General features: G+C 42.2%; 1 protein-coding gene and 1 pseudogene across 1 annotated transcript in view; both read left to right on the top strand.

The window, feature by feature from the left end:
• The window catches only part of CLDN11 (claudin 11), a 14318-nt gene extending 2024 nt beyond the window's left edge, over positions 1–12294 (top strand). The window contains exons 2-3 of the mRNA XM_021702651.1: positions 2267–2431; positions 12062–12294. Of these exons, the coding sequence (XP_021558326.1) occupies positions 2267–2431; positions 12062–12294 (398 nt within the window). The remainder of the gene's footprint in view (positions 1–2266; positions 2432–12061) is intronic.
• A 5010-nt stretch (positions 12295–17304) lies between these two features.
• On the top strand, positions 17305–17437 carry LOC123326880 (annotated as a pseudogene).
• Positions 17438–17672: the final 235 nt, after the last annotated feature.

Below are 17672 nucleotides of genomic sequence, written 5' to 3'. Positions count from 1 at the left end.
TTTCTTTCTTTCTTTCTTTCTTTCTTTCTTTCTTTCTTTCTTTCTTTTCTTTCTTTTCTTTCTTTTCTTTCTTTCTCTTTCCTTTCCCCTGAAGTTAAATTTCCTGAGTATTCAGAGCCAAGTGGTTTATTTTCAGAGAACAGACCATCCTACAGATGGAGTACATTTTAGGGAGGGCCTAATCCTTCCTGCTGTCCCCCTCCCTCGCAATTGGGTGGGCCCAGGAACAGATCTCGTCTCCATCTTTTGATTTTTCAGACATGGCCTTGGTCTTGAGCACGTAGACAGCCTGCACCATGAATTTCAGAACCTCAGTTGCTAGTTGACTGCTTCTGCTGTGTCCACCTTGGCCTTCCTACAAGCTGCAGGGGTACTGGGCTTCAGGCAGAGGTCCTCCCTCAGAATCCGTGGCTCTTCTCTGGGGGATCTTCAAGTCATCAGACAGTTGATTGATTGTTCACCTTTCATTTTGAAGAAGCTGAGATGGGCAATGGTTGGAAAAGTACCCTTAAAGAGTCTGAATTCTGGCAAACTAGATCTTGCTAAGACAGTGTTGCAACTGGGTCTTGGTGCACAGGGCAGGCTGACCAGATTTGGTATGACAGTCTTGGTGTGTGAGGCAGAAATTGGGGCTCATTTTTGGCTTTGTCTCTAACTCTGCCTCCCCCAGGCCACTAGCTCAAATTCCGTCTGAACGGAAAAGGGAGAGTAATAAATACACCCCCCTCCTTTGATTTTGGAGGAGGGAGAGTGTTTTAGTGAGAAACAGCACATTTAAGTCTGCCATATTCTGCCAGTATCTTGTCAGATTTATTTTACATAAATATTGCACATATTGTAATCTGTTTCTTTTTTTTTTTTAAGATTTTATTTATTTATTCATGAGAGACAAACAGAGAGAGAGAGAGGCAGAGGGAGAAGCAGGCTCCCTGCTGAGCAGGGAGCCTGACATGGGACTCGATCCCAGCGCCCTGGGATCATGACCTGAGCCAAAGGCAGACGCTTAACCATCTGAGCCACCACCCAGGCGCCCTGTAATCTGTTTCTTAATGAAATTGTTACCTGGCATTTTATTTGACAGCATGAAGTTCATTTGGTTTTGCTCCACTCTTATTATTCAACTTCTTATTCCTTCATTCATTATTTCATGTTTATATCATTTGCTGAAGACCAAGGCAGGATTCCTCTAGGAATCCTTGGGTCTGGAGAGATGCCTTTTTTTTTTTTTTGGTAAAGATTTTATTTATTTGCAGGTAGAGAGGGGTAGAGAGAGAGTGAGAGAACAAGAGCACAAGCAGTGGGAGCAGCAGGCAGAGGGAGAAGCAGGCTCCCGGCTGAGCAAGGAGCCCGACGCGGGGCTCGATCCCAGGGCTCTGGGATCATGACCTGAGCTGAAGGCAGACGCTTAACCCACTGAGCCACCCAGGCGCAGAGATGCCTTTAAAGCGATACCAGACCGTAGTGGAAGCACACCCAGGAGACTGGGTGAGGCAGGAGATAGCGCCTGACCGTCAGTAGGGGGTCAGGATTCATGAGCACAGTAGCCTCTGCGGAAATATCAAGAGAGAAAGCCCGAGTCTTAGTTTAGTCCAATTAGGACCACACACTATATACAATGGAAATTAAAAGCACATGGTTAGGGACAAAATCACCGCGTACACCTGGAGATAAAATGATTGCCCTGACACAGAGTAATAACACCAGGAAAAATAGCTAATCTTTTTGGAATACTTAGTACGTGCCAGGCACTGTTCTAAGCACTGCATGAGTTAACTAAGTTAATCTTAGTTGATCTTTTAGAGAGATACAGGCACTATTACCATTTTTATGTTACCGACGAGGACCATGCTAAGACATAGCATTTTCGTGCCTTGCCCACGGTCACCCAGGCAGAGCGAATCAGCAGCAGGCTGGGATCAGCACAGACCATCACAGAAGACATCCGGGAGGGTTTGAGTTTTAATCCGACTCTTTCATAAGGCGATGTAATGGTGTAATTGGACTCTTGACCCCTTCATCCTGGGAGCTTAGAAAGGTGGTCTAAACCAGAGATCTCCACCCAGTCTCTCCAGCCTCCAACCTCCTTTGTCTGTCAGGGAGTGACTTTAAAATCTAAACATGTGAAGTGATCTTCAACAGCATTTACCATATTCTGAGTCCTGGAATAGGGCCAGAGGAAGGCACATGGGCTGAATTCCCTTGAGCCAGGGTTCAGGCTCCAAGGGGACCCATGGTCTAACGCCCCTGTCTGTTCTTTTGTGTCCAGGCTATGTCCAGGCCTGCCGAGCCCTGATGATAGCAGCCTCAGTCCTGGGGCTGCCCGCCATTCTCCTGCTGCTGACGGTTCTCCCCTTCATTCGAATGGGCCAGGAGCCTGGTGTGGCCAAGTACAGGCGGGCCCAGCTGGCTGGCGTTCTGCTCATTCTGCTGGGTAAGACAACTTTCTATAGAGCACTCCATCTTCGAGTGAACCTGATGAATCTCAGATCCTGCTGCTGCTTCATTGAGTTCAGGAAGCATGTGAAAGGCAGCCAGGTGTATCCACCTGGGAAAAGCCCCCCATAATGTGTATCTCTTTATGTTTCATGGGTAGTTGATGCAAAGGGATAAGTAATGTCTGCGGGGGTCACTGGACATGAAAAAAAAGTTAAAAAGCAAAAGGAAAAAAGTGGGTATACTTAAGAGAGAGACCAGGGGACAGGAGAGAGTAACACAGTGGCTCTCCACTCAGGCTTCACAGTGGAATCCCTTTCTTGGGAATATCTCTGTCCAGATCCCAGCATTCGGAATTACTGGGCATCAGGCCAAGCAAAGATATTTTTTGGAAGCTGCCAGGTGATTCTTTTTTTTTTTTTTTAAGATTTTTAAAAGTTTATTCATTAGAGAGAGAGAAAGAGCACACAAGCAGGGGTAGGGGCAAAGGGAGAGGGAGAAGCAGACTCTCCGCTGAGCTGAGAGCCCAACGTGGGGCTCGATCCCAGGACCTAGAGATCATAACCTGAGCCGAAGGCAGATGCTTAACCATCTGAGCCACCCAGGCACCGCATTCCAGGTGATTCTTACGTGTAGCTACAATTGAGAACTTCATTTAATGTATAAAGAAAGAGTAGAGAAAGAGGAGGGCAAGAGAAAAGTAAGATGTTGAGGGTGGTAGATCACTAGTGATGATGCAGTTATTTTATTTTATTTATTTTATTTTTAAGTAATCTCTACACCTAATGTGGGACTCAAACTCACAACCCCGAGACCAAGAGTCACATGCTCCACCGACTGAGCCAGCCAGGTGTCCCTTAATCTTTTATTCAGTAAGGATTCATGGAGCATCTGCTGAGTGCCAGGCATCATGATCGGCACTGGGGACACTGGGGGAAAAAGGCGGTCTCTGCGTTGAGTGTACTTGGACATCTTGATAGAGTGTGGCATGTGCTCATTTAAAAAAGGTGCACAGGGTGTGCACATGCATAGGAAGGAACCTAAGCCAGACTGGAGGAGTTTCCCAGAGCAGAGGACCCCAGTGATGAGTGTTGAGAGTTGAAGAGAAGGTAGTCAGATCATGGGTTGGAGGCGGGTGGGGGAACAGCCCAGGCCAAGGAAATGGCACGTGCTTGTTCAGTTTTCCTAGTTTCACCTGCACACAGAGGGCTTGATTTAACAACCTAGGGAGGATCCTTCTAGCTCTGCTCTCTTCAGTGATTTCAATTCTCTCTACTTTTTTTCTTGAATTCTAATTCTAATTCTAATTCTAATTCTAATTCTAATTCTAATTCCACTAGCACATTCTAAATCCTAATAGGAGCCATGAATTTTAAGAGCAGCTCTTGTTGCGAAGTGCACTGATATGTTGGTGAGCAGCATCTGGTCTGCCTATGGGTTAGACATCGAGTCAGGTTCTCCTGAGACAAGGAACTCCCATCCCCAAACTGGTATCAGACTACATGTTGAAGGGGAAGGGTCAGGGTTCTATGTGGGTCAGTGCCACTTAGTAATGGTCATCCGCAGTGACATCGGTGAGGTAAGGGGACATGAGGGGTAGGGGTGCCATTTCGCAAAGGGATGGAGGTTTTTAGGGACTTGTGAAGCCACAGAGAATTCAGAGGAGGGGCTTGTGTAGGTGTGTGTGGGGTTGGGTAACGGGAGTGAAAAGACCAGAAGGCCACCTGTCATTTCCGGGGAAGAATCTGGGCATGGACATTTTAAAGATTTTTATTTATTTATTTGTCAGAGAGAGAGAGCACAAGCAGGGGGAGCAGCAGAGGGAGAGGGAGAAGCAGGCTCCTCACTGAGCAAGGAGCCCGATGTGGGACTCGATCCCAGGACCCTGGGATCATGATCTGAGCCAAAGGCAGACGCTTAACGACTGAGCCACCCAGGCATCCCAAGGGCATGGACATTTTGGTTCCAGGCACAAAGAATCTGTGTGGGAGTGCCACGTGGAACACAGACTCAGTATCAGGCGATCCATCTAACTCACAGGGTCCTCTGTTACATTGCTTTTTGGAGATCAGATCTTTACATTCAAATTCCCTTTCCAACAGTTAGACCAAAGCTCTACAGGTAAATTGGTGTGCGGAATCCAGGTGGAAACCCTTCTCATCCTAGGCAGTTGCCATTGTTACCTGCCTCCCATTCATACAGAAGCCCCAGAAGGCTCTCTCTGTCTCTGAGGATGCCAGACCCAACGGGTGAATCTGTTGTGTTAGGTGTTCATTTTTAGAAAATCTGGCCTTCCATATGAGAGTCATAGGATATCCACTAAGAGAATACATTAAAACAAAACAGAACAAAAACCTCAAACCCTGTGGGAAATAAAGATATAAAGCAAGTATATATAGACAAATCGGTATTTAATAAAAAAACCCTAAAAACAAGTGAACTGTCCAGGTGAGTTGTTTGAAACTTCATAGCTGAATTAAAGCTTTTCTTTATCTTTGTCAAGTGGGTTGGTTGGAATATGTGGACAGAATCGTAGAGAGGAACGGGAGGTGGGGCCGGTAGTGATGGGAGTCCCTCAGTCCCCTGTCACTGCCTGGAGTGAAAACCTGGAGGGGCATTGAGGGATCGGACTCTTCCAGAGCCGCTGCAGCCTTCTGGCCACTCATGATTAGGTTGGAGTGAGGACACCACCCCTTGCCCTCTTGTAGCTTTGAATTTCCAGAGTTACCTGCTGCCTCTTTGATGGCTCCTGTCAGGTTTATTTCTCAGTGGGTCGCCGCTTGCCTTCAGGTTGGATGTTGTTTTGACTGGACTGAGCTCGCTCTGGAAATGCAACACTCATTGTCTCAATTGTGGCACCTGCTGTTCCCCTCTGGGTCTTCTCTGGAGCCCGGTGCCTCGGTTCCCCTGTTGGCAGTGGGTGGGAGGAGCTAGAGAGAAGGCTCCCTTTGTGTCACTCGGGATTGGCTTCTGCGCTCTCCCTGGAGAAGCCAGTGCTGGGTTCCTGCTGGATCCTGGGGGTCACCAGGGATGCCCCAGCTGAGGTGTGGTGGCTGACCAAAGGGGACCAGGCAGCACTGGGGTTTTGGGGCCTGGGAACTGGAAACAATACTGAAGCTAATCTGGGTATGGAAACTAAGCACTATTAATTAAAGTCAGTTCTTCCTGACTCTGAAAATTTTTATTTTTCCAAAAGCTTAAAAAATTATGTCTGTTGTACAACTGCTTTATCTTCTCAATAGTCTTAAGTTTAATGGTGTAAGGATTTGGTCCTGCTTTGCGGGGAAGGAATGGGAGCCTGATGTAGCTGACTTCTCAGATCTAGGATGGATCCCGGTGAATCTCATCTGTGGCTTTTCAAGAGCCCCTAGGGCAGGAGGTGCCTATGCCCTGAGCTGCCTTATCTTATCATTGGGTGTCAGACCAACTGTACTGAATCTTGGATCTGCCACTTTCCAGCTGTGTGAACAGGGGCAGTTACTTAATGTCTCTGACCCTTTATTTGAAATGAGGCGATAATGCTTATATCTGAGGTTGGTAAGAATAGTGAAAGGAGGTATGCAAGTTATTTAGCCTGGTGTCTGGCACAAAGTAAGTGCTCAACAAATGGTTGCTATTATCATTGCTGTTATTGGTTAGAGGAAATAGAGAGCTAACCCAGAGGGCGGTTGGGTATTCTTTTGATCATGTCTCATTCCTGTGGGGTAATCTCCACACATGGCACTGGTCAAGAGAGTCAGTGAGCTGGTCCTGGAAATGCTAGACTGCATCCTGGTCTAATGGAGACATTTCCATAGTTTACATTGTAAAAACCAGAGTGTAGATCACAAATAGTTGGAGTTTTTTTGCCTATTCCATTATAAGAAGCCACATTAAACTACCCAGCTAAAAACGGTCAGGCTTAGTTCTGATTTGATCTCATTCTTACCTCATTGTAACTTAGAAAGTACTTGATTTGGGTGTTTTTGGGGAGACGGGGTAGGGAATGGTAGGAGAGGAAGTGTATATTCCTTCCTAAGTGGGATCCTGTCGTTTTCTCTCCTTCTTTTAAAAAATATGGCCCCAGGAATTGTATTTGTATTAGAAAAAAGTTGTTTTAACTTGGAACTTACAGGTTAATAATGGAATTGTAGTAAAATAAAGGGTGTGTGCTACTGTGGGAGAGATTGAGCTTGTCATGCACACAGAATCAGATGTCCTAGGAAAGGTCACCCTTCGGTGTGGAGTAAACAGTGATGCCCTTAATCCTGGGGTCTTAAGAGAATAGATGGAAAAAGTCTTTCTCTAAACTCATTAGCTTTATACAAACAAGCCCATAATGTAAATCAAATTTCATATGGGTAGTGGAAAGGTTGTGGCACCTTTAGTATGCTTGTGACTTAAAACGACAGTTATCAGTAAAATTGGAAGAATTAACTGCTTTATGAGGTCTCTCCCATCTCTAAGTTCTGTGATTAGAAAAAAATTAACAAATAACCACGGGACTGGCTTTTAAAAAAGGTTATGGGAAAAAAAAGATAATGAAGTATGAAATAGAAATAAAAGGAAAAAATGTTGAAAGCAGGCCAGGAAAATAACGTATTCAAATCTTCCGTTGACTTGATTATTGTTTTAAATATTAGATCTTCATAAAAGTCATTGTATAAGAAGAATATGTCCTTTGGCAGCTATGTTTTCTTAAGAGAATCACAAATTAAAAAAAAGAAAATAAAATTTTTCTAGATTCAAATTATAAGGAAACAACAAATGAATATGACTCCAACAGCTCGTTTTAAATCTCATTACTTGTTGCCTTGAGTTAATTGGTACAAAGCTAAAGTTAGTTGCTATTTCGATCATATGTTATAATAGCATCGGTTATAGAAGGCAGCAATAAGTGCATTGTCAAATGTTTAAATGGAGGCAGATTTAAAAAATAGTTTTTATTGTGGAAAATTTCATACATACCCAAAAGTAGAAAAACTAGTATAACCCAAACTCATTCTTGATAATGATGAACTCATAGCCAATCTATTTCATCTATGTACTTCTTTTCTTCCAGTCCCCAGAATTTTTTTGAAGCAAATCTCAGATACAATATCAAGATTTTTTTCCAGTATTACTTCTATCATTCAGAGTAATTTATGTGATTTTAATGGAAATCTTGCTTTGTGCTAGAAATAATGCTCTTAAAAGTACTGCCAGTTCTTAGTTCTGAAAGTGTCAAAACCTGAAAACAGTGGTATTCATTGGAAGAAGGAAGAAATGTCAGAGTCTTGTGCTCTTCTGCCTTTTTGGGCCTCTTTGTCAGTCTTTCCGTCTCTCTCTAAATTGTTGCCTTCAAAGTCAAACACACGTTTACTAATTTTATTTAACTTCATCACATTTATTTAACTATGTTACTATGTGTCATCTAATCCCTAAAGAAATTAAAAGCTGCAAGTACCTTTTATTGCTCTAAAATTGCCTTTCCAACTATTTTCTGTGTTTGGCTACATCGATCATTGTTAACTTTTAATAAGGCTGTATTCTATCTACTAATGAACACATTGTATTACATTATTTGAAACTTAACCAAAAGAGGCAAACAATTTTATTCCATGAAGAGCAGGGATTTCTATTTGTGAGAGCACCAAGTCTGGAGAAATCTATATCTACACAGTGAAGCCTTCTTCCCTGCTCTCCTCCACCTCCTCCTTCTTTTCTTCTTTTTTTTTAGCTAAGTATGCCCCCAATTTTCACTTTCTGCTCCCTTCCAAATGACAGATTCCTGCCCCCCCTTGTAAAATTAACTACTGCATCTTTGGAAGGTAGAAGAGGAGAAATAGATTGAAAAATCTGAGTGTTAAAATTCTTCTGTTAGAGACTTACTTTAAAAATACATTCTGATGACATGAAAAGAAAAGCAATGAAAATTCTCTTTATCTTTCTTCAATTTTCTTTACCTATGGGTAACTGTGACTTTTTTAGAAAAGCATTTTCTTTATTTTCTCCAAGTAATTGGGAGAACCTTTATAAACTCTGTGTGTGTGTGTGTGTGTGTGTCTGCAAATAGAAATAAATCTAGCAGGCCTTCTATGTCATTAAGAAAGTCAAATATTATTGCTAGTTTTATTAATATTTCACATCTTTTAGTTAAGTAATAGTTTAACTTGCATTTTAACTTTACTGATGAAAACATCCCCCTTTCCCTTCAAACCATGCTGATATTGAGTAAATTCTTCTTTTTTGGTTTCTAAACATTCTTCATTCTGAGTTCACTTGAAGGTCACTGTTTCCAGCAAACCTCTCATTTCCCTTCATGTTGTGTGGCAGCCTGTCATCTTTTAGTGGTTTTGATGTGGTTCATCTTTGAGAGCCACAGGAATTCACCCAGAGTTCATTTATCTACTAGGAAATAATGTGACCCTGCTGGCACTCATTTGTCTTGTTTTGCATGGATTATAAAAGAAGGAAATCTTTAATGAGGTAAATCATGAACTTGTAACTTTAAGTGTGTTAAAGTTACATTTCAGTTTTATGATTTGGGAAGTCAGTTTTGATGTGTTTGAAGTGGAAAGTAGGCTTGAAATGAGACTGTCTCTCATCCATCCATCCACCCGTCCACTCATCTAGTCCTTAGGTTCATTATGTAGGCATTTAGACATTTTCCTGTTTCCTTTTTCTAGTGAATTACATTGGAATAAAATCTAACAAAATCCCTAAAACAATAGAAATCAAGGCTGATGATTATTTTTGGAATATTGAGCCTGATTCTTTCCCCACGTGAAGATACCCGTATTATTTTGTTTAGGAAGAGGGGAAGAAGTAGGCAATTTCTTATTTTATATATATAAAGTATATATAAAATATATATCTTTATTTTATTTTATTTTTTTTTAAAGATTTTATTTATTTATTTGAGAGAGAGAGAATGAGAGAGAGAGAACACATGAGAGGGGATAGGGTCAGAGGACGAAGCAGACTCCCTGCCGAGCAGGGAGCCCGATGCGGGACTCGATCCAGGGACTCCAGGATCATGACCTGAGCCGAAAGCAGTCGCTTAACCAACTGAGCCACCCAGGCGCCCATATATCTTTATTTTATAAAATCTACACCAAATCTGCATTTGAGGTAGGTTTACATGAAGTGTGGGGAACACTTGTGCATGTATATGTGTTGTATGTAAAAATACGAAACAACTGAAAAATACAAAACTTAATTTGAACCATAAGCTGTTTTGAAACCAGGCTAATTGTTTATGGGAAAGATCGGTTGAATTGAACCAACTGAATTGAATCAGTTGTTTGGGAAATCAAATTTTTTTTTTTCCTATGGAATTCAGCTATTCCCTCCCCACCTTTTCCTTCTGATCAAGCTTGGGCATTTGGAAACCCTTGCTACGTTGCTGTTTTGCTCAAGCAGAATGAGTGCCCACTTTGGGGGTCTAGGGATGTGTAGCTGGATTGTGTATTGATATGAAGAATCTAGAGCAGTTCTCTCTGGCTGAAACACTCTAGAAAGAGTTTCTGTTTCTTGTCCTGACACAGGAAGACTCTCTTTTTCTTCTCTTCTTTCTCTGTGTCTTGCTGAGGGTATGACTCTGACAGTAGCCAAGCTGTTCTTGGTGAGGGCTGCATTTGGAATGTGTGGCTGGAGGAAGAGAGAAAAAGCCTTTCCCCCTGTTTCTCAGGTGTTCGAGGCCCTGGGCTGGAAAGGGAAGAGTCCATTGACACTGGTCTTGAGAACACTACTCACAGAAGGACAATATATCGTCTCATGGTATCTCATACAAACATATTACAGAGGCTACCATGATTGTTCTTACTCTTTAAGAAAAAATGAAGCCATTAACATATGGATAGATTTTAGCTTCTTAGATAGTCTATAAAAACTCCTGAAATATGTGAGTAGTTCACAATTAGTGGAGTGAATTTAGGCTGTTAGAAAGCCAATTTGAGCAACTCAAAACCCCCAAATTAACTTTCTTCCCTCTGACTTCTACTAGGGATCTGTGCTTTTTTATATAATAGGAATCACATCTATTTAAGTGTATGTACACCCAGCTTGTGGGGTAGGCTTCGTCTGTTGTTAACAAGAGCCTCTTACAAGCTACACAAATGCAGTGAGGGGGCTAAAGAGGTCTTTCAAAGTGGGTGAGACTGAAATCTTTTCTTCAGTTTAGAACTAATGTATGAGGCTGTTAGATTTGAGTGCTTATGTTTGAAGAAAAATTATATATCTTCTCTGTGGGCGTAGAGGTAAGTCAGAAAATAACTCCGTGTGAATAGAAATCAGAAACGCTTGCTGAGTTGAAAGTGACAAGGATACTCCAGGTAGCAAACATCGCAGTGCCCTGCCTTGAATTTATTGAAGGCTTTATGGCTAATGATTGGCAACCTCATTATTATTTTCTTGATCTGCCAGCTTTAGTGTGTCATCCCAATTTAAAGCTTCAACTAAAATTTCTTTCCTGCTTGTGGCTGTGAGAAATCAGATGATACCAAAGGAAGCTATGGAGTTACTTTGTCTGGAGTTGTGTTGTTCAGCACATTAGCCACTAGCCACATGGGGTTATTTAAATTTTAATTAATTAATATTCAAAACACGGTTTTTTGATCTCACTAGCCTCATGAGAAACATTTAAAAGCCCCCGTCGCTTGTGACTACCCTATTTGACAATGCTGATGTAGAGGTTTAAAATTTTTTGTAAAAACTTTACGAAAAATTTTAAACCTCCTGCCTGTCCTTGTTTTGCTACTCTGCTTAGGAGGAGGGGAAGAACTAAATGATACAGAAGCTATTTCTTATCCTACTCTTAAAAATCTAAGCCAAGTCTGAAAGACTGGTTGGTGGAAGACCATAAAATTCCACCATTGTGACTCATCACCACAGATATCATCACCATAAAATCTTTGCATGAGTAAACTCTTTCACTCCAAGTATCATTTATTTGTGTGATTGTGAACAGTGTAACACAAACTCAGACTTGTAGCCAAAACTCGACTGATGTCTGGCAACATCCACCACAGCAAGAGGATTCTCAGAGCTTCTTCAAGGTCTTTGAAATGTGAATTGACAAATTGAAAAAATAGAGTGGAAAAATCAAGTAGGCATCATTTTATTTCTCATTTCCAAATTCATCAGGCCATCTCGTCATTCAGCTGGTATGCACTGAGCACACGCTATGTGCCTCACAGTGAGTTAAACCCCGACTTTACAAATGTAAGTAGGACATGGCCCCTTCCTTCAAGGAACTCAGAACTTGGAATGGGAAATAGGCATGTAAAGAGGTAATTATAACACAATTAGGTAAGCGTAATCATAGAACTGTAAGTAAAGATACATAAAGTGAAGATATGTAAGTAAACACAAATACCTCTTTTTTGGCTTCAGTGATTTATTTTTGGGCTTCTACCTTGGAGTTCTTTGGTGTCTGGCACCTGCTGAAAAAATAAGGACCTAGCAGTTTGACACAGCTTTGGATCGGCTTATTCCCCAGACGCACACCTTTAGGTTTGGCTTGCCACGGGAGCAGAGCTGTGTGTGGGGGGCTTTTCGGACCTGGCTGGAAGCTAGAGGAGCGTGTCTGTGGAGTGAAGGGGAACCCGCCCGCTGCGCTTGGTGTGTGACGGGCGTGCCCGGTCACAGCTCTCTCTTGTCTCCGCAGCTCTCTGCGCCATGGTTGCGACCATCTGGTTCCCCGTGTGCGCCCACCGTGAGACCACCATCGTGAGCTTCGGCTACTCCCTGTACGCGGGCTGGATCGGTGCCGTGCTGTGCCTCGTGGGTGGCTGTGTCATCCTCTGCTGCGCCGGAGATGCCCAGTCGTTCGGCGAAAACCGTTTCTACTACTCTTCAGGCTCCAGCTCGCCCACTCATGCCAAGAGTGCCCACGTATAAGAGGGCTGCTAGCCTGCCCGCCGAGGTGCTGCAGATACTGGGCCCGTGGCCCTGGGTTTGCTCGCCACAGGCAGTGGAAGCCTGCTCCAATGCCAGGCTCCAAAGCCAAAGTTCTAGAAAAGCATCCTGCCTGGCATTTTTTAGTCTTAATACCCCTCTCCCCGTTCATTGCCTTAAAAGGAATCTTTAGCTCAGAAAATGCCCACACACTTTTCTCGTGGTTTTGCCCATTATTAGCTCTTTTCTTGGGCATTCCTTTGTTGTTCACCAGTATATATATGTATATGCATATGTATATGTATATGTATATATATTTTCCTCTCTCTTTAAATTTTAAATATCTTGCAAACATTGCTGAGTTGGGTGTGGGGAAAGAAAGAAAAGACACTTTTCAAACTGTTACAGATGACAATGGGAGCCTCATAAAGATGTCTCTCTGTTCGCTCCCTCCTCTTCGGCTCCAAGGTCATTTAGTTTTAAGCGATAGAAAAAAACAGAACTGGGGACATGAGGTGGGGAGGGAGGGGACTGTGGAACTTTCCCTCCATGGGAAACTTTCCCTTTTGTAAATCGAGGGCAAGGGGTGGGGATATTTTTTAGTTTGTGATTTTACATTTATCTGTACATACTTTCTCAAGATTGATCATTTTTATAACCATGGTTTTCCTGAAATTCTCAATTCATCAGTATGAAGGAAATGAACCAAATAGGCCTTAATTATATGATAAATAACAGTCCAAGTGAATATAACTCTAACTGACATGCCACAAAATATTTTTGATTTCCAGATTTGTATGATACAGTTTTTAATCCTACACTTGCATATGCTTCAACTTAACACATTTTTAAAGCTTTTCCCCCCTTTCTCTATTTTCATTTTGTTAGCCATCTTGAAGTGGTGTTGTTTAACATAAATCATGCTGTTGAATTTGGCTTTACGGGTGTAAACACTGATGCTGTATCAGTATTTGAGACCCCAAACTCTCCAAACATTGATGGTGCATTTTGTCCTTTAAGTGAAACCCGTGCAATAAAATAACAGACTGTGTGCAAAAGTGGCCTCGATAGTCTGTCGTGTCCAGAGGCGCCATCCATGGATTTTCACCATTCTCATTAATTTCTACTAGTAATTGATAGGGAACCTGGTCGTGACTCAGGAACAAGGCATTCTGCACTGCCCTGAGTGATGAAAACACTCTGTCTTATTCACTGTACCACGGTGGTCCTGTGTGGTCATAAAAGTGAAACCAGTGGAGTGACGTTACAGCAACTTTGAGTCATACATAAATGGGCAGAAGTCAGAAACCAAGTCCCTAGCATTACACAGATAAACGTTTTTGTCTACTTTGAACACTTAGGAAAGAAACTGGCTAGGTATAAAGGGAAGTATAAAACAAACCCCCTATATTGGATATTTTGGTGATAATATCTAAATGCAGTGTCCTCAAACATATGCACATAGATGTTTGGAAATTTTGGACAAAGACACATCGAGTTGATTCTTGTTTGTTTTCTATTCCAGAAACTCTGTCAAGTTATGAATCTGCTCTAAAAAACACAGATTACAATCTACGTTGGCAGTGTTTTTCCAAAAATACTAATTCTGTTAGCCGATAATATAATAGGCAAACATTTCCTCTTTGGAAATATCCATTTGGGCTAGTCATTTTGGTAGATATTTGTGTACATTAGGAGATTATAACTATTTCTAAGTTACTTGTGCAGAAGAGACAGTCTTCATGTTGACCAAAGTATTTGCTTAGTTATGATAATGTTTTATAAGGATACAAGTCATGTAATTGTACTAGAGGACTCTCTCTAATAAAAACTTGTCAGGGTCTAATGACGGTGAGCTTGAGAGGAGCAAAAAGGCATCCAGGAGGTGTGGACAAGTAAGGCCCCCCATACCCTCTCCTTAGCACTGCTGGCTTGAGTCTCAAGTGTTTCAAGTGGTTCTCCTCTTTTCCTAAGGATGTATGTACTCACTCAGCCACCCCCTTCCCTGAGGCTGCTGCTCGCTTTCCCACCTGAGGGGGCGTGCTACATGAGCCCACTTTTCCCTTCAGCGAGAGAAGACACACCCCAAATCTCTCCTAGTTGATCGTTGCCTGCCTAGTTAGGAAATCCCATTTGTAGGTCATAACTACAGGATTGGGTTTTATTATCAGTGCTAGGGAGGGAAGGAAGGAGGGGTAGCTGTTCCTCCAGAACAGCACTGTCCAGTAGAAATATAATATAGCCACATATGTTATTTAGAATTTTCTAGAAGCCACATTAAAAAGCTAACAATGAGCAAGTGAAATTAATTTTAATATATTCCATTTAATCCTAGTATATCCAGAATATTGCCATTTCAATACGTAATCAGTTACTAATGGGATATTTTATGTCCTTCTCTTTGTACTACGTTTTTTTGGATTCCAGTGTGTATTTTCCACTTACAGCACGTCTCCATTTGTACTAGTCACACCTTCAGGACTCAGTGGCCACATGGGCTAGTGGCTATTGGATTGGACAGCACAGCTATAGAACAACAGGTTCTGTTCCGGCAATCATCAAGAGGGATTCAGTCTTGATGATTTTGTCTGCTCTCAGTAGAGTTCCATCGGAATGGGGCAATACAGTGACAATAATTGTCACCCAGGGGAAAACAATGACACCCCCCCCACCCCCAACACAAGTAAAATAGCAGACCCAAAGTGCTCTACCTGAATCACAGGGAGAAAGGAATTCACACTCTCAGGACATGTTTGTGTGGAACTTCACACGTTTAACCCTCCGCACAGTCCCTAGTGTATAGGGAGGAAAATGAGATGTAGAGAGTTCAAGTTATTCGTCAAGTTCAGATAGCCCCTAGAGAGGAGTAAAATTGGATTTAAGTCTATCTAATTCTGAAGCCCTTGTACTCTCATATATGAATCATTGCTAGGAAGTCAGGTAAAATGTAGATTCGTTGTCCTCACCCCTAGAGACCCCTCAGTCGTTCTGGGCTGGTACCCAGGAATCTGCATTTTGATCGCACACCCGTTGATTCTGATGGGATGGTCCTCATGCCCCACTTTGAACAACAGTGAAGGGAAGGGCCTCTTTCTCATGCCTTTCTGTTGCGCAGCTAACCATCCCCATCCCGCTTTTTTTTAAGATTTTATTTATTTATTTGACAGAGAGAGAGACAGTGAGAGAGGGAACACAAGCAGGGGAGCAGCAGGCAGAGGGAGAAGCAGGATTCCCGTGGAGCAGGGAGCCTGATGTGGGGCTCAATCCCAGGACCCTGGGATCATGACCTGAGCCGAATGCAGACACTTAACTACTGAGCCACCCAGGCACCCCTCTGCTTTGATGGTCCTTGGAGGAGAGATGACTTTGGGACTTACATCCAGCTTTCTCCCTTTTTGGCCTTTTCTGAAGAGACCACATGCAGGGAGATCTTTGGGTTGAAATAAACCAGTTCTGTTCATGCTTTCCAAGAATTTGATGGCCACCAAATTAGAGAAAGAATGTTTCAAGGAAATCTCTGCATCTAGGGACGCTGGTTACAACAACAGCAACAAAAAGGAAAAGATTGTGTACTTAACGAATACAAGTTACATATTTGTGCTGAATTGGTAGTTTGGAATAACAATAGAACAAGGTTTGGTTGTATCTTGCCCCACGTGTGTGGTTTTTTTTTTTAAATTTCAAATCTGCCCGTCAGTGTTTCTCTATACAATGTACACAATGTGAACTGCAACATCTTAAATGTTTGGCAGGACATTCATGCTCATGACATCACATGCTGGGAGGACAGGGAGGCCACTGTAGGGCTGGCCCTGGGGAGAGGCCGATCAGTGCTGCCATTGAGATGTGCCCACAAAAGAGTGTGTGACAGCCAGATGTGCAGCTTAATGGAGACTGACCCAGAATTGGGGGGGGAGCATTGGCACATGCTGCTTAATGGCTTGAATAGCAGCTCTTGAGGAATCTATGTTTCTCTCCCTCACGCAGAATCTCAGAGCTCAGGCTTTGTGGCCCTGTGGCCGGGGGAGGGAATGGAGATGGAGGGACTTGTCACTGCTCCATGCCCCATTGTTGAAATGAAAAACGTGGAAATGTTAAGCCATTTCTAGAGGATTTTGGATTTTGGAAGGTAAGAATTGCTTATGCTCTACATCAGAATTAACTTCCAAATAGTAAAGGGCACCCAGTTGTCATGGCCTGGGGCTTTCTTGATTTAAGACAGTTTTTTTCTCTTGTATTGCATTATATAGAGTTGTGCTTTTCCAACTGTAATGTGCATACAGATCACGGGGGTGTGGGGTGTGGGGAGTCTTGTTAAAATGCAGATTCTGAGCCAGCAGATCTGGGGTGGGCTCTGGGAGTCTGCATTTCTAACAAGCTCTCAGGAGATGCTGATGCTGTTGGTGTAAACTCACACCTGGAATAATATATACTCATTAAAGAACATTTGAACACTTGTTCAAAGATGAAATAAGAAAATAAAAAATTACCCATCATTTCATCACTAGAGCAATTTCTTTTATATATAGATATATATATATATATATATGGTCATTGTTTTATGGTAAAATAAAAACCTCTAACATACTATACATATGGTTTGTAATCTATTTTAAGAAAAACTTAAAATGTCCAGAGAACATTTTCTTATATCATTAAATGCTTTTCTAAAACAAAAATCTTAATATCTCCACAATCTTCCATTGTTTGGATGTACCATAATTTACTCAAGGAGTTCCCAAGAATATCTTGGTTATTTTGGTTCCTTTCTAACTCTTTAAAGCAATTTTGCCACAAACATCCTTATAGGTAAGTCTTGCACGTACACATGATGATCCCTTTAAGATCAATTCCTAGAAAGGAATTGCTGGGTCACATATTCCAGACAGTGTTTTAGGAACAGTTTATTTTTTTGATAAAGGGGTGCCTCGCTTCCTCCAGCTCTTATAATAGGTGCAGTGTATCAATTTAATATGCCGTTTTGGAAGAATCATTTGAAATATTTTACATTTCAGCTTTGCGCAGTGGCAGTATCGTAGCCAATGAGGTTTATCCGAGGCGCGATTATTGCTAATTGAAATAGTTTACATTTCAGTTATGTTGATATGGAATTATACAAAGAAATCCTTGTAATAAATAGTCAATGGAAAAATTCCAGATCATGATAGGAGAAAAGGTGTGAGAGAGGAGCTTGCTCTGCATTACAATTCTGCTTTAGTTGACTCTGGTCTATAGGGGGTCCAAAGGTGAGCATTTATCTCCAGGAGACCTTGTGTAGGGACCACTCTGATGCCTTGGTTGGAGTGGGAAGCTCTGGGAGCATGACTAGCTGAATCATTATTCTTTGTTTTATTTGCTGGCCCCCCTCCCCCCAAAATCGA

This window comes from Neomonachus schauinslandi, chromosome 1, assembly GCF_002201575.2.
Source record: "Neomonachus schauinslandi chromosome 1, ASM220157v2, whole genome shotgun sequence".
Lineage (NCBI taxonomy): Eukaryota > Metazoa > Chordata > Mammalia > Carnivora > Phocidae > Neomonachus > Neomonachus schauinslandi.
Note: the sequence above shows the minus strand (reverse complement) of the source record. Positions and strands in the feature narration are given on the sequence as shown.